The sequence below is a fragment of the Atheta coriaria genome, unplaced genomic scaffold (genome assembly GCF_025399875.1).
Source record: "Atheta coriaria isolate IRGN ID8LTWV9N9 unplaced genomic scaffold, Caltech_Dcor_3.1 hic_scaffold_7_pilon, whole genome shotgun sequence".
NCBI classification, from domain to species: Eukaryota; Metazoa; Arthropoda; class Insecta; order Coleoptera; family Staphylinidae; genus Dalotia; species Dalotia coriaria.
This window is the reverse complement of record NW_027045449.1, coordinates 1754994-1780461: the sequence shown is the minus strand read 5'-3', so window position 1 is coordinate 1780461 and position 25468 is coordinate 1754994. Positions and strand designations below refer to the sequence as shown.

The window sequence follows — 25468 nt, the reverse complement described above, 5'->3', positions numbered from 1 at the left end:
CGGGCTGACGGAAAGGCCGCGAAGAAAACGCAAGCGAAGAAAGGATATACCCGTACATACACATACAAATCAGCTACGATTGGCACGCAAACAAATACAGGGTATTCCCATAAACCCAATAAAAATAATTAATTTACATACACTTAAATAAAAAACATAATAAATTAATTTTTATTGATTTTATTATAGCAGATTTATTTTATAAATCACTTTGTATAATTTAATCTAATACCTACGTAGCTATAGTTTGGTAACTGTAACTATCCTCTATCGGAGGCGTGCGGCCAGGAATAGAAATCGAAGCATAATCACGTGTAGCGGTGCAGAAGGAAGCGTTGCGATAAAAGTCGAAGGTGCGACGTCCTTTCAGTCGGCGCGGGACATCCGCAGGACGAAGTGAAAGCAAAACGTGTGCATTTGAAAATAAAAACTAACAAAAAATAACAACTTTATAATTACAAACAAAACGGATAATTATTTATCTCTCAGTGAAAACAAAACCAAAGAAAAAAGTAATCATTTTTGTGTTTTTCATTATTAAAACTGTGTTAGTGCCTGTAAAAGATTAAATTTTAGTTTATTTACTGCCTAGGCAATAAATTGATACATTAATACACAAATTAATCATTTAAGTGTGGTGCGTGTGCGTAAAAAGCAAAAAAAAAAACAATTAGCAAATTACACTCGTAGTGATAGACACGTGGGAAGATGAGAATAATGCGAGTTCTTTGCAAGACGTCGGGAGCGTCTGGATGCGTAGAGAATGCGTGCGACGGCGCGTAAAAACCAACGCACACAAAAATCAAATACACGCTACGCTGGTAAGTTATAAGCTAGAAAGAAGCTATGTAGAAGCAAAAGCAAAAGCAAAATCTGTGCTTTCATTATGTTTTTTTTGAGTTTCTACGCCACACATCACACATTATACATCACACATCTAAAGTCACAGATTAATAAAATTTTAAATTTTTGTAAATTTTTCAATTTGTAGAATTTTTAGTTTACGTGTGGTTTATCAAGAGATTTGTCAGATTTGTGTGCGTATTATGCAGGATATCATCCAAATCATCCAAAGCTGAACAAGGACGTGGCGGTGAAAACGTAAAAGACGGCCATGGATGGCTGATGGTGCATGACAAATTCGTTAAACTAAAGTAAATGTTTACGGCCATTAGCGCGACGCCACGACGCTCGAAAACATCCCCAACTGGGAGTGTTTTGCTTCGCCTGCTCCGCAGAAGCTTGGATTTTTATATTAAACCGTCTTAGCGTTTCTCAAACAGATTTAAATGGAAATTTATCTTTGATTATACAATTCCACAAACAACTTATAATATAATACTCGTAAATTTTTTTATTATTATTAAATTAAGGATTAAAATAAATGTAGATAAATTAAAAGACATAATTTTTTTTTTTTGGGCTGAAAATTTGGTATGATGAGTTAATATATTGTTTTTTTTGTGTGGCGGGGGTGGAATTACTGGGGAATGACCGAAACGCTCGTCAACTCTTACGCATTACGACAAACACGTCACACACCAAACGAGGGGTACACAAAAAAGTAATTAAGGTTTTGTGGGCGTGTGGAGGTGAGAAATGTCAAAAAAGCATCATTAGGGTAACAATGTGGCAACAGCTCTAGTTTATCCATCATGACATTAAGAGCGGGGTTTCAAACGACGCTAGCGACACTCGAAAAACGTTATTCTGTTTTGCATTCATGAATTATTACAATTTTTTTAAAGCTATTAAAACACTAATGGAAAGAATTAATTTCTCAAAGATTTAGACAGTATTATTTATGATAATACTTAACTATGCGTCAAAATGATAAGAATTTAAAGTTTAAACTATAAACTTTATCTTGCTATTTTATAATCTTACTTATTTTGAATTATCTAACTGATACTATAAAATTGACATTTCCAGTGCGTAATCTTGTTGCCCTTATCGAATTATGAAAATTGCTGATATTTCAATTAATCTATAACCTTTATAAAATTTCATTGTTTGATTTTTGTTCTTTATTTCTGCCTAAACCATTCACCCGAATGCAATGAACTTTGCGGACATCAAAGTAGGCATCCCAGGGATTATTTTAATGTGGTTGCCGCCCCCATGGTCGCCTCCACTATTGTTTAATTCACATGTAAATAAGTATAATATGCAACCTACGCTAGCACGGCTGCGGATGACGTTACGACCACGATAGACATTGTATAACATTTTCAAAGCGAGAAAACCTCATTTACAAATTAATATTATATAATAATCAATTGTTTAATTGTAATCCCTACTAATATTATAAATGCGAAAGTCCTGATGTTTGTTACACTTTCACGCAAAAACTACTTAACCGATCATCATAAAAATTCGTACACATATTCTTAATGGTCCCCGAATGGCTATAGGCTTCTTTTTATTTAATAAAACAAATTATTTTTTATATAAAATAAAGAAATAGTTTAGCCAATAATACCTCTGCATCTGGCTATTTGACTACTTTAACGCCATCTAGCATTCCAGCAATGAAGCTCAAACCTAAGTACTATAGTACCATCACACTGTATTATCACACTGTATTACCGACAGCTACGTCAACATCAAATCCAATTGACTACACTATGCCGACTGTACACTATACTTCCATAGACTATACTTTCAGCCATTTTAAACTTCCCGCCATTCTACTTCATTGTTACTTCTTCTGTGACTACAGACGCGTACGGAAGCAACTTCATTATTTTAGATATTCGCGAGTGAAGCCGCGGGTTAAAGCTAGTTTTATTATATAATCGTTTTGTGAATGGAAGATTTTGTCTGATTTTTTTAATTAAGGATGGAACATGTCACATTCGTGTTTCGAGACACGAAAAGTAGAAATTTAATAACGAACGGCCTAAAGTAGTGAAAAAAAGAAGTGACTAAAGTACTTTACGTAACTAAACGTTGAAAAGTACCGTTTAGCGCACTTGATACTAAATATACTATTAAAAATACACTAAAAAATGTATAATAAATTACATTTTACCACAAAAAAATATTTAGCTTATGAATGAACATTATCAATTCAAAATAAGTACTTTGGTAATACCCATAAGTCCAAGGATTATTACCCACTGTATCTTTATTCCCAGTGAGCTTACATAATGCAAAATATGTAAAAGCAGCATGCGAAGCCTTCATCTGAAGCCGAATGAGCCTGAGCCTTAGTGTAAGCCTGTGCAGGAGCAAAACATGAGGACTTATTAAACGATACATTGTTCGCACGCGGTCGAAAGTCAATTAAGCACCTCGCCCACGCGCGCGCAACTCATCTCATATCATCATATTCTAACATGCGGGTGCTTCTTTAATTAATGATAACATTCACAGCGCGCACGTGGCGGCACACCGTGCCGTTTATTTTGTGCGGTTTCCTTGTAATTTTGCACCACACACTCCACATTCCCAATTCGTAAATTTGCGTAATTAAAACGAACGCTTATTTAATCAGTGTTGGATAATTATAATTCGAGCTTAATTTTGCGTCATGTCAACTTTTGACGCTTCAAACTTTACGGATGGTTTAATTAATTAAATACAGATTTGAAGTGAAAACTTTTTTAGAATCGTTGTGATTTAAAAATTAATGAAACGACACTAAAAAGAAACAAACGTATTTGTTTATATGGTTTAGTTTGAGAGAGAACGGGAAAACACAAATATACAGTGTTTCCTATTATTTTCGACTCCTCTTTGTGCAATACTTCGTAGCTTGCCACAAACCACTTGATTCTGAATATTTCCTGAATAAAAAATTGTGACTAAAAGTGCTAAAAAGTGACATTTTTCACTATTTGTCCATTTTATTCAATCGCGAATATCTCGTAAACTAAAAGAGATAATTAAGTTCTGATCGCAGCGTCTTAATCTACGGACTATTCTCTATCAGATAGGATAGTTAAAACAGAAATCTGAGAGATGAAATTTTCATTCTTAAGAAAAAATTGCCAAGGGGGGGGTGCTTGATACTTTTTTTCAACGATTTTCAAAAATTAATATCTCTTATACTAAAAGAGATAGCAACCAACTAATTGTTGATTCTGATAGAATGGAAAATTCTCTATCAGATAAAAATACAAAACAATTATATTTCCTACAGTACAAGGTCGAAAAACGCGACTAAAAGTGCTAAAAAGTGACATTTTGCAATTTTTGCCCATTTTATTAAATCGCGAATATCTCGTAAACTAATAGAGATAATTAAGTTCTGATCGCAGCGTCTTAATCTACGGACCAATCTCTATCAGATGAGATAGTTAAAAGGGAAATTTAAAAAAAGAAATTTTAAATCATAAGAAAAAATCGCTAAGGGGGGGTGCTTGATACTTTTTTTGACGATTTTGATAATTGATATCTCTTAAAGTAAAAACGATAGGAACCAACGATTTGCAGATTATGAAAGAGTGGAAAATTCTCTGTCAGATAAAAATATAAAATAATTATATTTCCTACAGTAAAAGGTCGAAAAACGCGACTAAAAGTGCTAAAAAGTGACATTTTGCAATTTTTGCCCATTTTATTCAATCGCGAATATCTCGTAAACTAAAAGAGATAAATAAGATCTGATCGCAGCGTCTTAATCTACGGACCAATCTCTATCAGATGAGATAGTTAAACGGGAAATTTAAAAATAGAAATTTTAAATCATAAGAAAAAAATCGCTAAGGGGTGCTTGACACATTTTTTCGACGATTTTCAAAAATTAATATCTCTTAAACTAAAAGAGATAGCTACCAACGAATTGTTGATTCTGATAGAATGGAAAATTCTCTATCAGATAAAAATACAGAACAATTATATTTCCTACAATAAAAGGTCGAAAAACGCAACTAAAAGTGCTAAAAAGTGACATTTTGAAATTTTTGCCCATTTTTTTCAATCGCGAATATCTCGTAAACTAAAAGAGATAAATTAGATCTGATCGCAGCGTGTTAATCTACGGACTATTCTCCATCAGATAGGATAGTTAAAACGGAAATCTGAGAGATGAAATTTTCGTTCTTAAGAAAAAATTGCCAAGGGGGGGTGCTTGATACTTTTTTTCGACGATTTTGAAAAATTAATATATCTTAAACTAAAAGAGATAGCAACCAACTAATTGTTGATTCTGATAGAGTGAAAAATTCTCTATCAGATGAATATATAAAATAATTATATTTCCTACAGTAAATGGTCGAAAAACGCGACTAAAAGTGCTAAAAAGTGACATTTATCAATTTTTGCCCATTTTATTCAATCGTGAATATCTCGTAAACTAAAAGAGATAAATAGGATCTGATCGCAGCGTCTTAATCTACGGACTATTCTCTATCAGATAGGATAGTTAAAAGGGAAATCTAAGAGATGAAATTTTCATTCTTAAGAAAAAATTGCCAAGGGGTGGTGCTTGATACTTTTTTTCGACGATTTTCCAAAATTAATATATCTTAAACTAAAAGAGATAGCAACCAACTAATTGTTGATTATGAAAGATTGGAAAATTTTCTATCAAATAAAAATATAAAATAATTATATTTCCAATATTAAAATAAATAAACCCAATAATTATCCCACTCCTGATACTATTTTGTCTGATTCTCTCGTAGTACAGTGTACTGAAGGTTTCACTTCTACCGCGTGCGAACTGCAGACATGATTTTTATTTAAACAAACAAAAATTTAATTTTTTGATTAGAAATGAGTTAAACGTGCTGATAATGAACAAAAACAAAAAAATAACAACAAAAATGTATAGATATGTTAACTTTTACGATGATTGGCAGCGACTTGGCAAAACATAAAAACTGATTGTGTACTTGCAATATACACACACACACACACACAAACACAAACATCAGTATGGTCTAACGCTGAAAATATGTAAAACAGTCCACCCAACAATCCACGTGAGACACGCCGCGAGTTTGCGACGAAAATAACAATCCGGTAATGAAGTGCACTTTGTGCGCACAGCGCGCGCCGCACACCTAGCCAGCCGACCACCGATTCCTTGCGCGCGCACACCGCCAGGATCCTCAGTACACCTCAGTAGTCGCTGAGCGCGCGGTGACTCAATCCGCCGGCGCAGCCTACCACTACGCATGCGCAACACGCTTTTATCACATTCACCGCGTGTTTCACGCCGCTGGCCCCCGCGCAATTGACACTTTTATCACTTGCGCGATGTGTATTACACTGCATTATTCCAAACGCAAGATACACTGATAACATACAAGCATGCACGCGCGCGCGGAATGTGATAAGTGATATGTCATCAAGTCGGTCAAGATTAAAGGAGCGCAATTAAAGTGTGTAAACGTGTGTGTTGTGTGTTCGTAAACGTGGTGGAATGTCGACGCGGACGGGGTGCGCGCGTGTGGATTTCAGTGTGTTTGTCGGTGCTGTTTGAGAAGATCAAGTGCACGCCGTTTTATTTATGTGTCTGCTGCGCTGCCCGAAAATGCTGGCATCGGCGACCGGATGAAAATAATATGACAACAAACTAAATATAAACAGCGGGGAGACACACGCACACATTCACACATACACCTATACAGAGAGAAGTTGTGTGCATCCTGCCAAATAAGTTTCAAGATCATAATAACGTGCACAATAATGAATTCGTGTGTTATCAGTATTGCGTAGGTCGAACATTTACTATGCATCGATTATGACGCGCTGCGATCGTGAGGAGATGAACACCGCCGAGGAGACGAATGAGAAAAAGTCACCGCGGAATTTCCAGCGTAGTTTCAGCTGTAACTATGGCTCAGCCGAGCAGTTGCCGGATTTGACGCACTTGCTGCGTGATTCGGACAAATGGCGAGATCCAGCGGAAGTGAATTGTTTTCTTAAAAACTGCGAATGTACGCCGCGCAGCGCGAAAACACGAAAAATTAGTTTTGTGCGGTTTGAAGATGAAGTTAATTCAAATTCAACCAATACTTCATCATTAGATACACCTACAAGTGAAGATACATCTCCTTCATCGATAGATGGCGTTGGTGATGTGCAAGATGGCGCTTCCGACGCGCTATACTCCCTCAAAGAAGAAGATTTGGATGAAAATGAAAATGCATACCAAATTAGAGAAACTGTTATACATTTATATGAAAAACGCAATGAAAACAACAACAAACCGGATGTTATTCAACCAAAACCGAAATCGGACGAAGATGAAAAGAATAAACGCAACTTTTTCAAATCGATCTTTTCCCGGTCGTCATCATCACCAAAACTACAAAAATCCACATCTGTTATTGATGTGTCACCGGGAGCCACGCCTTCAACACCAAAACGTCAAAATTCTTTCCTAAAGAAAACACTAGATGGCGCTACTAAACTAAGACGCAGCCTAAGCGTGCGTAAGTTGAGTACTGTCGGTGATAAAGTGCAGAAATCACGCGAGACTCTCACAGATGTGAAAAATCGCGAGTGGGCCGCCAGTTTACAATCACTGGTTGAAACTGACATCGGTGTTTCTTACAATGATTTATCCTTTGTTGATTATGATAGAAACGGTGATAGTTTGAACTATGACAAGTATCTCTCAACATGGTCACGGCACGGGCATGATCTTTTGCCGTTAGATGGCGCTGATGATGTGCTATCTAGTAATAAGTGTATATATCGCACACAGAGCATGATAGTCAATGTAATTTATATTTTAAAATATTTTTTATTAATTTTTTAATTAAAAAATGTTTTATTTTGTTGCAGAAAGGTAACACGCCGCATTTTGTGCGTCATAAATCAGTTTCGAGTATAACAAACTGGAGAAATCAATCAAATGCACGACGCCCTCTGGTGGAGGATAGCGTTGAGCGTGAATTAGGAAAGCTTGGTGCTGTGGATGATGATGTGGATAATCATGCAAAAAGTTTACCGTGTTTAGTGCACAAGCGCAGTAAGAAGGATCGTAAACTAAGGGGGCGGAGTCTACCGTATACGCATGTCTATCAGGATGAGTGTTTTAATATTGAGGAATGGCCGATGGGAGAAAATGAACGCCAAGAGACGTAAGTTTATTATTTTTATTTTTTAAACTTTTGTTTTTAATTTTTATAAATTGGTAATACGGCCCTGGATAAGTAAAATATTATTTTGATCGAGTGCGGCTTTAGATTCCTGATTTCATGTCGAGGGGAACATCGCAATTTATCAATTAGTAGAACGCAGGTTGTTTGTTTGGCGCGCGCACAGTGACGGTTGACGCCCGTGAGGGGCGGCGGGTTGTGGGGGCAGGCCGATACGTCATGTTTGATACTTACGATGATTAAGTGTCGTCTGCGCTCGCTAGAGACACCGATTACAAACCACAAATAATCGCGTTCAAGGTCATCCGTACAGGTATTAAAAACTGATCGAATTTTATTTCTGTTTTAGTGATGAATTATCCCTGAGTTCTTCAAGCATTCCGGAAGTTAAGGAACGAGATAATTCTGCAACTCGTACAACGATTAAATTACGAAGGCAAAATGCATGCAGGCAAAAAACCAGTCCGAATCTAATACATCAATGCATACATAATCCGAATTTATTGAATCAAATTGAATGTGGGGTGGCAAGTTCGCGGAACGGACAGTCATCGCGACAATTTCAATTTCCATCCGCCGCCACCAACGCGAATCAAATTGTGCGACACGCGAGTGCATCGATGCGCGCCGCAGCGCCTGACGACGGCGAGCAGCGCTGCCGATCCCTGGATCTGCTCGTTGAATCATCACAGGACGTCGCCGGTGGTAATTCAGTCGTGGAGCAGCTTGATACATCGGCAAGCCAACCAGACGGCGTGAGGACCTTCACGGATGGCAGGAGGGAAATTACAACCGTAAGTTTAACTTGATTTACTTACTTACATCACATTAATGGGTATACTTGGTTGCCTATCATAATTCACAACTAACCTATTCTATTCAATTTATATAAAAAATTAAAACTAAGTAAAAGTTTTTTTTATTTTGAATAATAAATTTTTATGAGTAGGAAAACAGTTAATAAACTTGTTTTCACTGTGGAAAGGTAATTAATACATAAAAGCGCATGTTGATTATGCTTAGAATGCATAAATGCGCTTTAATGCATCCCTGTGATGCAAAAAATAGCCGAGGCGAATATTCAAACGAGGAGTTTTCTGAATTTTGCGTCACGCGACACAGCCCAGTGGGTAGTTGTGTATAGTAAGTACACCCCCGCTGGTGGAGGCGCGCACAATCCGATATTAATGTGCGAAGTCGTTCAGCGTGCAGCATTTGCATGGTTCTCGCGATATCGTCGGCCGGCACGGTGCTTACACGTGCTGAATTCGCTTTTCGATTGCGGCGTTTCATTAGTTTCTTTGACGATATGCATCGAGGAATTAAGCTGTTTTTAATTAGCAAGGTTTTAATTAAAAACAAGTAATTTTCGCATCGTTAATGGAATTAATAGTTTTCTGATAGTGTACGAGTATAATCCAGAAAATACTAATTGTATTTTGTTTCTGTTTTATTACGAAGTTATAACCTAAAAAAATTATTTTTTAGTTTTTTTGTTATAACTTTTAAATGAGTAAATTTAGAAATTTGATATTTTGTGAGTTTATTCTTTGATAAATTCTCTTTAAAATGATATTTTGATTGTTTTTGTATGATTTTAATTAATCGAGTTATAAGCTTTCAAAAAACCTCTAAATTTCTAACCTAGAAATGTCTCAATTTTGTTTTATTTTCGGTGTATACAAGCATGAAAATCAAAGACGATTCCAATGCGTGTTCGGTGCCACTGATGGCTTGTAGTTGGGGCGGGCGGCTATGATGGAAAAGCGATCCGTATCGCTTTCCACCGCCGCACACGCCGGGGCTATTCCTGGCTATCGCGACGCGTGCATCCCCATCGCTTCGACGGCGAATGCGCGCCGCCAGCAACCATAGCCCGCCACCATCACCGCCGCCGTTAGTCTATGCGTGATCGTCCCGCCGCCACGACGTTTCACGTCCCTTCTCTCAACACGCGCGCGCGCGATTTACGCCAAAAATCAAAAATCAAAGTGAAATCAAAATAAAGTGAATGAATTTTAAACAATTCAGAAATATTTTCATACACAACGAATTACAATTCAAATAAATGAATGAATATTAATTATAAAGTTAGTGCGTTTGGTGTGAGAAGTGTATAGGATTAAAGGACGATTAATCCTCTTTATCGAGACGAATGGAAAGCGAAATATTCACTGGTAGAGTTGCACTTAACTTCGAGACAATAAAACAAAATTGAAAAGTTAATTGTTTGCCCACAAACATTGCAGGCGTTGAACGTAAAATGTGTACCGAAATTAGTAACGCAGCCACCCCCGGCGGGGCGGCGAGGGGCATTTATGCAAATTGATGTTTGTTCATCGCGCTGTTGATGGTCGAGCGGCAATCGTGTTACTTAGCAACAATGCGTTTCGAATAAATAAAAAAAAACACCGGTTATTAATACATTTCTTTGAATTTTTCTATGTATTTACACATGTCGCATAAATCTTTCACTATTTTCTTTTGCTTTCACGCTGCGAGCGTGAAAACACAAAGCTTTTAGCACAATCGCCGAATTTGTCGCGTTTGCGCGCACTTGAAACATTTTTTTCCTTTTAACGCTAGATGGCACTAACAGCGTTTGAAAATGGCGCGCGAGTGGCAATATCGCCTACTTGATACGCTTGAATATTCATGATTCAGCGCAATAACTCGTACGCGAAGACAAATAGGAATTTAATTTCCAGCGATCGAGGTTCACCTGGATATGAGACACTGTGCAAAGTGCCAAAACACGTATTTCCTCTTATGTCCTTGAGGAATGCATGAGCATTCAGTGGAAAACACTGAATTTACACTGACGTCATCCTGACACCTCACAAGTCATAGAATAACGCCATCTAGTTGTATGAGTATGCATCTAGAAAATTAATTTTGTAACATAGCATAACAGTCCGATTGTTGCGAATCACTGGATTATTACTCGTTATAACTGGAGTTTCGGGTGCGAAGTTTGGAGGCGTCAGAGTTGTGATAAGACACGAAGTTAGTTAAGGGGTTAGAAGTTACAATGTCAGTGCAACTCAATCAATTCAATCAACTATTTCAATTTTGTCAAGTTATGGCAATGAAAATGAAAATAAATAATGTGGAGTTGCAGTATGTTGGTACGTAATTAAATCCGGCAACTAATGTTGGAACTTTGTGTCGTTTACGAGTAGTAAATATGGAGGAAAACTTTTAATGAGTGCGCAAAACGGACAGTTTCAGTTCAATATTACCAAATAGTACAGGAAAAGATATTTTTTGCTGAGGAATTGAATTTTTTGCATGTTTTGTTGGTTAAATGATGAATAACTCAAAAACGGTAAAAGATATTTTTATATTTTTTTCACAGAATTATTAAGAATTAAATTCTTTATGTTTTTGTTTTTATATTTTTGCAAAATTCAAGTTTTTCTAAAAGTTATTAACATTTTAAAAAATAACATAATTTTTTTTATAAACTTGGTTTTCTTTTGCTTATATCTTTTTTGTTTTTAACAAAAGTAATAATGTTTTTGCTCAAAAAGATGGGGAATTTAACCCTTTATCAATTCATGAAGAAATAATTCATTTATCTTATCAATTTTTCGAGTTATTCATTAATTACTACAAAAAAACACTGACAATTTCCGTTAAATATTACAAAAATCCGAAAAATTTTGTTTTTACTAAAGAATTGAAGTTAATTCCCTATAGTTCTCTATGACAATAGAAAATCAAGCACGTAAATATTTCCCATTTCCAATTCTCCTTCTGAAAACGAAGTTTTATTTGCATTCTCCGCCGTCCACTGCATCACACACACACACAAACTCGCCAATTATTGCCGTTTTATTGCCTGGCAACTACAACTACAAACAAATGCCTGCCGCTCGACGCCGCCACCGCCACCCCCTCATCCCTCACGCCGGCCCCGAGGTGCAAAACGCAAAGGATAAGGCAACATCTGCATCCGGTCGAAAGGTTGCGATCGACTGCGTCGTCCCGCCGACGGAAAGTTCACTGCACAGCTAATAAAGCGAGCGCACTGAATACGAACGAACACATCCACGATCTAGAAAAGTTGCAGGCGGAATAAAAGAGACGAGAGAGCGAAATAAAAGAAAACACGGAAAGAAAGAAGTTAATTAAACGCAGCGAATCCTTTTATGCCACCGACTAAGTAATGAATTAACGAGAACGCAAACACGCGCGCACAACAAAACAATACGGAATGGCGAATGAAAGTTTAAGGTTATTTTGACTCGGAGTTGATTTTCAAAGTTATAATTGCAGTTGGAGTACACATTAAACTTATTAGGTTATTTGGTATTTGGGAAATGTGGGAGAGGGAAATGCAATATCAATATATGAGTGTGTGTAATGGGGAAATAAATGCCGGAGTAAACAAACGAGACGGGCAAACAAACAATATCGGTTTATTACACAACACAACAACTAAATTATGTTCCAACACCAAACAACACATTATTTATTTAGAATATGTTTTATGTCGATTAATGTCTTAATATTTAAGTATTGGTTTTTCCTTTGAATTTTGTTCTTTTGGGAAAAAATCGTATTTTTGCTAAAAATTTGTATTTTTGATGAGAAACTCTTTATATTTTTGTAAAAATCAATTTTAACGTTATTGGATTTAACGACAAACTCAGTAAAACGTCGAAATTTGAACAATTTGGTTAGTTTATATTAATTTCCTTTGGGAAACGACAAAAAATATTTTTATTTCAAGCAATTATGAGCTAGAATATTTTTTTTAAAGACATGACATCGATGGTAACATTTGAAATATTGTTGTAATTATGATCCCAACATCCCTACAAATTGCAATGCAAATTTCTATAACTTAAGCACGATTTTTCAGCTAATTTGTTGGGGTGCACGTTGCGTTACAACAAAATTATTTAAACATAACACAAGTGAATACAACTGAGCGACGCGGAATTCCTATTTAGACTTCAGGAAATATTTACCGGAATTTTTCCTATCATAATTGAGGTTATAACCACCACAACAAAAGATTAAAAAGTTGCCTATCTACGTAAAATCTCAATATTTTGTTATTTTTTTGTTTTTCTTTGAAATTTCAAGAAAAAATAGTTTTTCTTTCTTAATTTTATGCTTTACGTCAGTACAATTAGATGGCGTTAGATGAATTCATCCAGAAACATCGTTTATATACATTTTAGATCTCTCCGCACATCCAAGCACAAGAAACAAATAATAACGAAGTTAATTATGCGCCCCAAAACGCTGCATTTGCGTAATCGCGCCGTCCGACCCGTCCGGACTAATGAGATCTCCTTGCGTGCGCCCGCCCTGATCTTGGCGACTGACAAAAAATTAATTGGAATACATTTCAATTCAATTCCATGATTATGATTTACAAGCCAAACAACAAATTTACATTTTATGCAGATTGTATTTCTGCAGAGTGCGATTGGCTGGTACAGCAACAATTGCGTAACTCTTTCGTAGTTAAAGTAAAGAAAATTATTATCTGGGTCGATTTTTGCGCAATGCACTAATACTAATACTGTAAGACGTATGATGGTATTACGTTTTATTACATTTTATTACATTGTAATCTCCGATCGGATTGAATGGTCATCGGGGGCAGAGTGTAACGAGGTCGATAAAAGCGCACTCGCTCATCGGTCGCCATCAACGCCGCCGCAGACGATAACCACCCCCACGGGGTTTTATCACCTCTGCGGCGTCTTATGTACTGATCTATCAATAGAATGTACTATCAGTGCATGAAATAAACTCTAAATCATCAGGGATAAAAAAGATATTGAGGTTTTTTGGCAGGGTTTTAGAAAGACGGTCTGGAATTTAGGAAAAAAATGTTTTTGTAGGTTAAATCGTGAATAACTTGAAAACGCTTGGAGATATTTTTATATTTTTTTCATAGATATGTTAAGAATTAAATTCTTTAGGTGATTATTTATATATTTCGGTAAAATTTAAGTTTTTAATACAAGTTATCAGGATTTTAAGAAATAACATAATTTTTAATTGAATTTTGTGTTATTTTGTTTATATTTTCTCTGTTTTTAATAAAACTAGTGTTGTTTTGACTCATGGTGATAAAGAATTTATCTCTGAATTAGTTTATGAAAAAATTATAATTTTATCTTATCAACTTTTTGAGATATTTACTAAATACTACAAGAAAACATACTTTTTAAATAAGCTTTGCATTATTTTGTTTATATCTTTATTGTTATTAATAAAATTAGTAATATTCTAACCCAAAATGATAAAGAATTTAATTCTAAATCAGTTTATGAAGAAATAATTAATTTATCTTATCAACTTTTTGAGTTATTCATTAATTACTCTCCAAAAACAATTTTTTTGATTCTTAGACCGTTCTTCTTCACATAACACAAAAAAATAAATCCAATCGTATCTGAATTTCTCCCAAAACTTGTGTGTTTACGAGCCGATTGTCTTCCCTCGCCGGGGCCTGCAAGGCGTTTGTTTCATTTTATTGCGAAATTCGATTTTCTCACCCTTTTCGCCCGCTTGCGCGGAAATGAGTTAGGAAACGAGCTTGCTACGCGTTCGGAGGGGCCCTTCTCGTTTGCTATTTCAATAACGTTGTTTTCCGGAGGCGGCTGTTTCTATGTCTGATCCAGCCGGCGGGGCCAAAAAGGGCAAAGAAAAACTAATTTATGCGCCACCTGTGCCGCGCCACCGCCAGAAGTTACCCAAGGTGAATTCACCTTCGCGCCGCGGCCCGAAAAAACGATTACGGCCCACCCAACCACTTCTCAAGCTTAGAAAACCTCTGCGTGTAAATTGTTTAACTTACAAATTAGTCCAACTTAATCCATATAAAGTTTATTAATTTGTCACGCCACAACCCCCTCAAGTGTAATATCAGCAGATATTTATTATTATTAAATCATAAATAATATTTATTTAAATATAGAATATTGAAGTAGAGAGTACTTTAGCAGCGGAGAATGGCACTTCAACGAACGAACGTCTGGGGTTCTAATATCAATATTTGGAGGAGGCTCGCATAAAAACGCATTGACATCGGCGAGTCACCGAGTGCCCGCGATATTTCATCCCCTGCGACGACTTGCGGGCAGGTTGCGGCGTAGGCGTCGAGCTGTAAAGCAAATGCCCGAATACGCAGAATACTCCAGAAGCTTTTTTTTTCTTGGGCTTAACGCTGAAAAAACGCCAAGTGAAAGCAGTCGGCGGCTTTACATCGATGACGTCTTTAATAAATTGTGCTTTTTGTACGAAACAAAACATTTTTATAGTATTTTATAAATCAAGTGCGCTAAATGGCACTTTATTCACGTTTAACCCGTGACTAAAGTATTTTAATCACGTTTTTGGCCATCCGTGATTATAATACGATTTTTCATGTCTCAAAACCGTAGAAAAGTGGAAATACAATTTTTTTTTAGTTGCGCCATCTATTGCCGAATAGGTGTTAAAACAATTTCACTTTTCACTGGCTTTACATGGATGATGCCTTTAATAAATTGTGCTCTTTTGTACAAAACAAAACATTTTTATAGTATTTTAAGTATCTAGTGCGCTAAGTGGCACTTTAACCACGTTTACCTCGTGACTAAAGTATTTTAGTCACGGTTTTGGCCACCCTTGATTAAATTACTACTTTTCATGTCTCCAAACCATAGAAAAAGTGGAAATACCATTTTTTAGTAGCGCCATCTATTGCCGAATAGTTGTGAAAACAATTTCACTTTTCATTGGCTTTTCATCAATGACTTTTTTAATAAATTGTGTTTTTTGTATATAAAAAAAAACATTTTTATAGTATTTTAAGTATCAAGTGCAATAAGTAGCACTTTAACAACGTTTATCCCGTGACTAAAGTATTTTATTCACGTTTTTAGCCAATTCGTGATTAAAATACCACTTTTCATGTCGCAAAACCGTAGAAAAAGTAAAAATACCAAAATTTTTAGCAGCGCCATCTATTTTCAAGTGGCTGTGAAAACAATTAACTTTTCAATTTGATTCCCAAAGTGTTTCTAAGATGATGTGAGCAAGATTCTCAAAAATTGCGCGCCTAAAACAACCCAAGCCGGGCGGCAAGAAGCCGGTGACTTATTACCTCGTCAAGCAAAGTGCCATCGTGTTTAACATCGTAAAGCTGCTGGTGAAACCATTGGCGAAGGCGGCGGGCAAGGAGGAGCTGCCGTTCGCCGATCTCACGTCGGAGTCGAGCGCCTCGTCGGCTGAGCTGAAGAACGCCGGTGGCGGCGGCGACGACGCGTCGCAGTACGAGTGGAAGCGGCTGGTCGGCTCGATACGCCGACGGGTCCAGCGGCATGCGACCGCCGCCGACGGCGCTACCACGCCGACCACTCCGACACAACCGGCACAGCCGCCCCCACTAGCAGCTGGGACGACGGCGAGCCGCAAGAACTCGCTCACGCAGGCGGCGCGCTTTGATTTCTTTCGCCGGAGTCGCGAGGAGAAGAGTCGTGAATGCGTACAACCACCGCCGCCGCTGGGCAGCAGCAGTGTAGTGCATGATGATGATGGCGGGGGTGGCAGTACCAATAAATTGCATAAACCAGTCGGGAAGCAAAAAAGTTGCGAGCCGACGAAGGGCGAACGCGACGATGATAAAAAGAAGAGTAAAGCGACCAAAGCGACATCTAGCAGCAATAAAACGACGATATTCGGCAATGCGGCGGGTAATTTTAATACGCAAAAACATCGAGAGGATTTTCTGCAGGCGACGATGCGCATTTTCTTGGTCGTGTCGCCGCCAGTTGGTAAAATGCAGGTAAAAATTTTAATTAAAAATTTCAAGTGTCGCCATCTATCGTCAAATAGCTTTAAATTCAAAAATTAAATTTTATTAAATCAAAAAATTTAATTTCAAACATACCTATGTATATGATATTTGTATGAGGGATTTGTGGGCACATACGACAGCAGGACGAGAAACGCAAAAGGACTTGCGGTGGGGGTGGGAGTGGACTGAACGCGACAAGATTTCAACGTGTCGCGCGGAATGATAATGCGGATTACGTGAAACGAGCAGAGAACTTTGTTCGCTGACAAATACAGCAAACCCATATCAACATACAAATCTCCCAAAATTTCACTAAACAAATACAGGGTGTAAAAATTATTAATAACTAATTATTTATCTTGTATTTATTTTTTTTATTTATATAATTAATTACTTATTAGTTTTTTTTTGTTTTGTGTGAGAATTTGGCCGTTGTGCGCTTGGCGAATTTCTGAGCGTAATCAATGACGACAATAGGGTTTATGTGAGAAGGTATCTTTGGAGGCTTTCCTTCAAGACTGTTGTAGGCCGTAAATAGGCGCGCGCTTGACACGCGTATTATTGTGCTGCGATTTTCAAGGATAACAACCTCCAACATCCAACCTGCCCACCTAAACCGCGTCTTTAAGAAGATTTCGGCGCACAAACACACCAACTTGGTTTAATTCCTTATCGTTTAATTTACCTCCGGGGAACTGGGTTAATCCTGCGGGAGGATTGGGCAAAAGTTCAAACATATAAAATCTAATACGGAGACTTCATTTTCATAAACCGAAGATTTAGGAAGAGTTTTGCAAGGAGTTTAGGAAGAGTTTATCAGTAATTACTGATTCAGCAAAATTTTTGTTTTGCCAAAGTTTGATTTTTATGTTATAATTTGTTATTAATAATTTGTATAAATTTTATTTTTTATACAAGATATTCTCCTTTAAATTCTCTTTCCGATGATATTTTATTCAATATTCTACGACTTTTAGGCTTTGAGTTATAACAACTTAAAGTAACATAAACTTAAATTAAAAAATACGTTAAAATCTATGAAAACACAATTGAAATCATTTTGTTTTTTATTAATAATTTCTTATTTATAATTTATAAAAATTTTATTCTTTACGCAAGTTATTCTCCTTTAAATGCTCTTTTCGATGATATTTTATTCAATATTTTACGACATTTTGGCTTTGAGTTATAACAACTTAAAGTGACATAAACTTAAATTAAAAAATACGTTAAAATCTGCGAAAACACAATTGAAAACATATTGTTTTTTATTAATAATTTCTTATTTATAATTTATACAAATTTTATTCTTCACGCAAGTTATTTTCCTTTAAATTCTCTTTTCGATGATATTTTATTCTATATTTTCCGACTTTTTGGCTTTGAGTTATAACAACTTAAATTAACGTAACTTTAAATCAAGAAATTCGTTAAAATCCCTGAAAAAATGTTGAAAACGATTTGTTTTTTTATTAATAATTTATTATTAATAATTAATATAAATTTTATTCTTTACGTAAGTTATTCTCCTTTAAATTCTCTATCTAATGACATTTCATTTAAAATTTTACGACTTTTAATCTCTGAGTTACAATAAATAAAAGTAGCGCAACTTTTGAACGTAAAATTCGTAAAATTTTGAAAAAAAAATTTTGAAAACTTTTTGTTTTTCTTTAATAACTTATTATAAACAATTTCCATCAATAATATTTTTAATACTAGTTATTCTCCTTTAAATTCTCTTTCCAATGATATGTTTCTTAATATTCTACGACTTTTAAGTTCCGAGTTATAATATCTAAAAGTAGCGCAACTTTAAAACATTAAATTCGTCATAACTTGTTAAAATGAAGGAGTGGTAAAACCTGCAAAACATTAATTTGTAGCCGGATGTTCCGGTAATAAAACGCCTTCAATATAGCTATACTCCCCGCAGTCCTAGAGCTTTTATTGTCCTGTAAGCAAAAAAAAAACACACACACAGAGAGAACGTAAATACGTTTACCCTGAACGTTCCTTCCGCTGAAATTAGAAGCGAAGGAGCTTTACCTTTCGCGCCAGCGGAAAAGGAAAAGACATTAAAAACTATTACGGCAGGTGGCAGCTATTTTCCATTTCCATCCTCAATAATCGAAAGCTTTTAATGAACTTGGCGCTTTCTCTGGCGAATCCGGAAAGCGGTGACGACGGCGACGCGCCGCGAATATGATATTAGTTTACCACCCGACAACCTGTCGTGAACGATTTTAAATTTTACAACACGGCTTTAAAAGGCTCAGAAAGCGCTCTTATCGAGAGTGTAAACGTTTTCCCAGCGAGAGGAAAGTTATACATATTTAAATTTAATAGAAAAATTGAAAGAAAAATTCCGCACGCTTATTTTTTCGATTTCCATTCGAATTTTCTTGCCGGGGAAATTTTTTAATAATAATTTTTTACGGCGTGCCGCATTCTCATGCAAATAGGAAAGTTTCGCGCTAATATAAAAATCGCGTCGGCTGTGCCAAATAAAAGTCGAACAAATTAAAAGTTTTCCTATCAAGCGCGACGCGGGGCTTTCAAAGTAAAACCAAAGGTGCAAAATGGCATTTTTTATAAATTATTTGTTAAAAGAGGTCAAAAAATATAAAAATTAATTTATTTACTTATTTTTAAATCATAATACTATAAATACAAATTAAATAATGGTATATTAAATATCAAGTGCGCTAAGTGGCACTTTAACCACGTTTAGCAATATGATGTTTACGCTATTTTTCTACTTTCACTTTATTTCACGTTTAGTTTTTGTATTTGAACTTTTTATGCGCATGCGCAAGTTCCACCCCGTGACTAAAGTACTTTAGTCACGACTTTGGCCTTTTGTGATTCAATTACCACTTTTTGTGTCTTTTTAAAAGTAAAAGAGAAAAAAATGTGTTTTGGTAACAACTGAATACCAACGAATGCGAATCAATGAAAACCGAAACAAACAAACGAATGAAAAAAAATGAAATCACGAAAACGAAATGAAGCGCCACTCGACCGAGTTCGGCTCGTTTACATTTCGAAATTACATTCCGCCAACCCCTGCCTCAACTTTTCGCCGCCGCCGCCCTCTCTCAATCTCTCAATCTTTCATCGCGCGCGCGATATTGAGATATTTCATCACTCAGACATTTTTCTGACAGTTTAAATCTACATTACAATCGAAAACATGCCCGAGATTCTAAAAATAACCGCCCGACGTCGAATTTCACGTTTCACGTGAAGCAACAATATGATAAATGATATTAATTAAATTCAATAGCATTTATTGTGTGGCTGCAGTGGAGGTGGAGGTTGCGGTTGGTTTAGAAGTTATTGCATAAACAATCTCCGAAGATATAAATAATTGAAACTGTGTGGGCACGAAATTTAACGAGCGCATAAATAAAGTCGGTGCGCAGGGCAGCGTGCGGGTATCATTAATAAAATTAATTTGCATACGGTAATAACGCCAATTTCTGTGCGGCTCGAATAAATGCGAAGCAATCGCGGTCGTAAATTTAAAATTTGGCTAGTCCTAGGTAATGAATTTAAATGAGCAAGCGCGCGCTTTTATGTCTCTAATTACTTATCGTTATTGCGCTAATTATGATTACAATCGTTACTATGATGGAATTTGTGTTCGTTTTTTTATTTGTCTGAGAAAATTTAAAATTGGTTCACATTAGAGATAATGTGACTATATATGGATTAACCTGGAATAATATAAACATATATTGACAACGAGCTTTAACCCGCGGCTTCGCTCGCGAATATCTAAAAGAATGAAGTTGCTTCCGTACGCGTCTGTAGTCACAGAAGAAGTAACAATGAAGTAGAATGGCGGGAAGTTTAAAATGACTGAAAGTATAGTCTATGGAAGTATAGTGTACAGTCTCCATAGTGTAGTCAATTGGATTTGATGTTGACGTAGCTGTCGGTAATACAGTGTGATAATACAGTGTGATGGTACTATAGTACTTAGGTTTGAGCTTCATTGCTGGAATGCTAGATGGCGTTAAAGTAGTCAAATAGCCAGATGCAGAGGTATTATTGGCTAAACAATTTCTTTATTTTATTTAAAAAATATTTTTTTATTAAATAAAAAGTAGCCTATAACCATTCGGGGACCACTAAGAATATGTGTTCAAATTTTCATGATGATCGGTTAAGTAGTTTTTGCGTGAAAGTGTAACAAACATCAGGACTTTCGCATTTATAATATTAGTGGGGCTATATTAATCAATATGCATCAATATAATGGTACAATATATTGATCAATCTATAAAAATGACAAAAAATAATAAAAAACTAAATTTTACGTAGATTTGCATCTGTTTAATTTTTTGTAAGTTGGTTATAAACTTAATTACTCTTGTAAAAATGCCAGTAAATATTTCCTGAAGTCTAAATATGAATTCCGCGTCGCTCAGTTGTATTCACTTGTGTTATGTTTAAATGATTTTGTAGTAACAAATTAGCCCAACAAATTAGCTGAAAAATCGTGCTTAAGTTATAGAAATTAGCATGGCAATTTGTATGTATGTTGGGTTGCATAAATACAACAATATTTCAAATGTTACCATCGATGTCATGTCTTTGAAAAAATATTCTAGCTCATAATTTCTAGAAATGAAAATATTTTTTATCATTACACAGAAAAAATTAATAAAAACCAACCAAATTATACAAATTTTGACGTAATGCGGAGTTTGTTGTATAATCACAGTATATTTTATTTAATTGCGTTGATGATGATGAAAAATGAATTTTTATTTGCGTCTGATATCAAAAGTGCTAATCGCAATTTATCATCGGAACGCATTTGCGTGTTTAATCAAGCCACGCACACAAAGGCGCGCATTATAGCGATTGACATCCGTGATTTGTGCGTAATGCGTGATTAATGAACGTTTTAACGATTTTTTCACGTGCTTATTGTCTTTATATCATTAGGTGCGCGCAAAAAAAAGAATATTAGTGAACGAAGCCATTAATCTTCTGATAAGTTCATTTAGTTATTTATTCAGAAACAAAAAAGCTGAGAATTTTTAATGTTGAAAAATAAAATGTTAGGTAGATTATTCCCTTGGGTATAATACCTAAGTTAGTTTTTGTGCGTCATTTAGTGTTAATTGCCATACGGGTAATTTGCTTGCAATTAGCGCGCGTGGAGTGCGCGTGAGTGAATGATCCCCAGACGTAAGATTTTATTGTGCGTAATGTTCGAGGGCGCCATTATTAGCTAAGTGGATTCTTTCTGCGGTTGAACCGCCGCCGCCGCCGCTGACGCCACCCCTTTTCGTGTGCTTTTTGCGCATTGCATTATGTCCTTTTAGGCAGGCTAAGTGCTCGGCTCGACGAGGCACATGATCGATTCGCTTCGTCGCACACCCACCCCCCTAGAAAATCATCAACCACCTCCAACACGCATTTTTCGCACGCTGACCCTTTCGTGCGCATTATTATCGCCGCGGGGCGAGCGTAAAATCACTCGACCTGAAATCCAAGTAACCAAGTAACCGAGTAAAAATTCCAGTCGTGGATTAAAGGACGAAAGGCAATCGGCGAATTAATAACGCGTTTTATTAGTTCACAGGGCATGTAATAAAAAAGAAGCAATGTGTGTGTGTGCGAAAGGGTAATCCTAATCGACGACGGCGCGCGAATTAAATCGAAGAGCGAAAAGGGTAATTGATTCCCTTTATGAAGTATGAGACGTGCGACACCGACTTTTATATACCTACGTCGGTCACAACGGAGAAATCCTTCATCCTTCGGAATGTGCTTTCATCGGTCAGGGTATTTTTAGAAATTTAGGCCGTCGCCTTTTTTATGTCTTCAGCGAAAGAAAAAGAAATGCAAAAATAAAGAAATACGAGAAAATAATTTATTTGGTCATAAATTGATATTTTATTAGATAATCTAAAAATAAAATTTATTTTATATTGAAAAAACTTTTTATAATGACGAAATTTGTATAATTTTATGGGATTTTATTAATTTTTTCTGTGTAATGACGAAAAATATTTTAATTTCTAGAAATTATGAGATAGAATATTTTTTCAAAGACATGACATCGATGGTAACATTTGAAATATTGTTGTGGTTATGCAACCCAACATACACACAAATTGCAATACAAATTTCTATAACTTAAGCACGATTTTCAGCTAATTTGATGGGGTGCACGTTGCGTTACTACAAAATCATTTAAACATAACACAAGTGAAAACAACTGAGCGACGCGGAATTCATATTTAGACATCAGCAAATATTTACCGGCATTTTACTAAAGTAATTGAGTTTATAACCAGCCTAACAACAGATTAAACAGATGCCAATCCGCGTAAAATTTCAATATTTTGTTATTTTTTGTTTCTCCACTTCATAAAACCGCGCTATAACATGATTAAATGCCAATCCCTACTAATATCATAAATGCGAAAGTCCTGATGTTTGTTACACTTTCATGAAAAAAACTACTTAACAGATCATCATGAAAATGTGTACACATATTCTTAGTGGTCCCCGAATGGTTATAGGCTACTTTTTATATAATAAAAAAAAATATTTTTTTAAATAAAATGAAGAAATAGTTTAGCCAATAATACCTCTGCATCTGGCTATTTGACTACTTTATTGCCATCTAGCATTCCAGCAATGAAGCTCAGCCCTAAGTACTACAGTACCTCACACTGTATTATCACACTGTATTACCGACAGCTACGTCAACATCAAATCCAATTGACTACACTATGGAGACTGTACACTATACTTCCATAGACTATACTTTCAGCCATTTTAAACTTCCCGCCATTCTACTTCATTGTTACTTCTTCTGTGACTAGAGACGCGTGCGGAAGCAACTTCATTATTTTAGATATTCGCGAGCGAAGCCGCGGGTTAAAGCTAGTATATAATAATAAAAATACTATATTGTAATTTCTTTCTCAACTTAACGTTTTTATTAAGAATTTCTTTGGAAAAACCTCCAAAAACCTAAAAAAAAAGTCAAGATTTAAGAAATAAACAAGTCGTTTTAGAAAATGCGTTAGGTAATCCACGAAAGGTGTCAGCCAGGTGTGTATTTCGAGTGTTCGCCGTGTGCGGCTTTAAATTTACGACGCGAAAAACTTCCACTTCATAAATCATGACGCGCGAGCGAAATGATTGTTACACCCGCGCGCTCGTCATGAAGGACTCCAACTCACTCGACGTGTGCGTCCAAAAAGAGACTGGCAATACCCCAACCACCGCCCCCAGCTGCCACAAGCGCCGCTGCTGCCATCCCTCACTACCCTTTAAAACATTCGGCGCGTTATCTCGCACGGCCGCAGTCGAGCCCTTTGTTGCCATTTTTTAAATATCATATTATGACACGCTCACCCACAAACCGTGACGTTTCATTTATTATAACGCTTAGATTTAATATTAATCGAAAACGTTTTCATTAAGTTTTTGTTCCAAAGTTTAATTAACTTGACTTTTAAAATTTTAAATAATATTTTTTCCTATAAAATATAAAGTGTTATTAAGCACGCATCCTGGAGCGATTCTGTCACTCAAAATCCACCTCTTAACGCGCTTGAAATACTTCAAAGATATGCGAAACACCCGAAGCATTTTCATTCGGTTTTTTTATTTATTTTTTTTCGCTCAGTTTAAGCAATCGCACAAAGCACAAAGCTCCATTGACGAAGGTTTTACGTTTTACGCGCTTAGGGCAATCCTATCCGGATATATCCATATCACAAGGACACAGTGATACAAACGAGAGATGTGAATTTTTATTTTAATACCGGTTTTTTGGTTTATCGGTATTTTAAGGCAAAAATCGGTATTTTTAAATCAAAATATTGATATACCGGTATTACCGGTATTTATAAAAATAATTTAATAATCATAAATATCTATATACCGGTAGAAATCCCAACTAATTGAAAAATATCGGTATTTTAAGAAAAATACCGGTATACCGGTATTAATACCGGGATTAATACCGGTATTTCACACCACTAATTCAGATTCCAAGAATACAATAATTCACACGAGGATTGTGAATTTTTAGTTCTATACCGGTATTTTGGTATACCGGTATTTGAAGGTTAATACCGAATTTTTCGACGTTTTTATAAAAGAAAATTAAAAAATCGGTATTTATTAAAAATACCGGTATATCGACATTAATACCGGTATTTCACACCCCTAATCCATATCCTAAGGACAAAATAGCTCCAACAGTGAATATTCACGACTATAATAATTTTTGACGCGTTAAAACCGAAATTTTCACATTTTCAAATTACTTCCACACGAGTTTACGAGCTCCCGAGACGAAACAGTAAAATATCACCAAACTAGGCGAAGATATTACGACATCCTGTAAATTTTACGCGCTGGCAGTTAAGCCGCTGCTCTCACCCCTCCGCGGAGGAATGAAAAAAAAGCCCGAAGACGGACTTTAAGGAATGCGAAGTCAGACCGCAACGTGACGCGCGGCATACGCGAATATTTATTACCCGCCACGCCGAACATTCCGTGGGGGTATTTCCCCACCAATAAACTCGATTAATATCACAATATT

The 25468-nt window shown here is 36.1% G+C and overlaps 1 protein-coding gene across 3 annotated transcripts in view; it reads left to right on the top strand.

Annotated features, from left to right (window-relative positions):
- Positions 1 to 6084: 6084 nt before the first annotated feature.
- Positions 6085 to 25468, top strand: part of LOC135795619 (pleckstrin homology domain-containing family G member 5) — a 30855-nt gene continuing 11471 nt past the window's right edge. For all 3 annotated transcript variants that reach the window (XR_010549096.1, XR_010549095.1, XM_065307361.1), the window contains exons 1-3: positions 6085 to 7681; positions 7747 to 8045; positions 8413 to 8857. Coding sequence is in view for 1 of the 3 variants with exons in the window: in XM_065307361.1 (XP_065163433.1) it covers positions 6698 to 7681; positions 7747 to 8045; positions 8413 to 8857 (1728 nt within the window). In the remaining 2 variants the exon portion in view is untranslated. The remainder of the gene's footprint in view (positions 7682 to 7746; positions 8046 to 8412; positions 8858 to 25468) is intronic.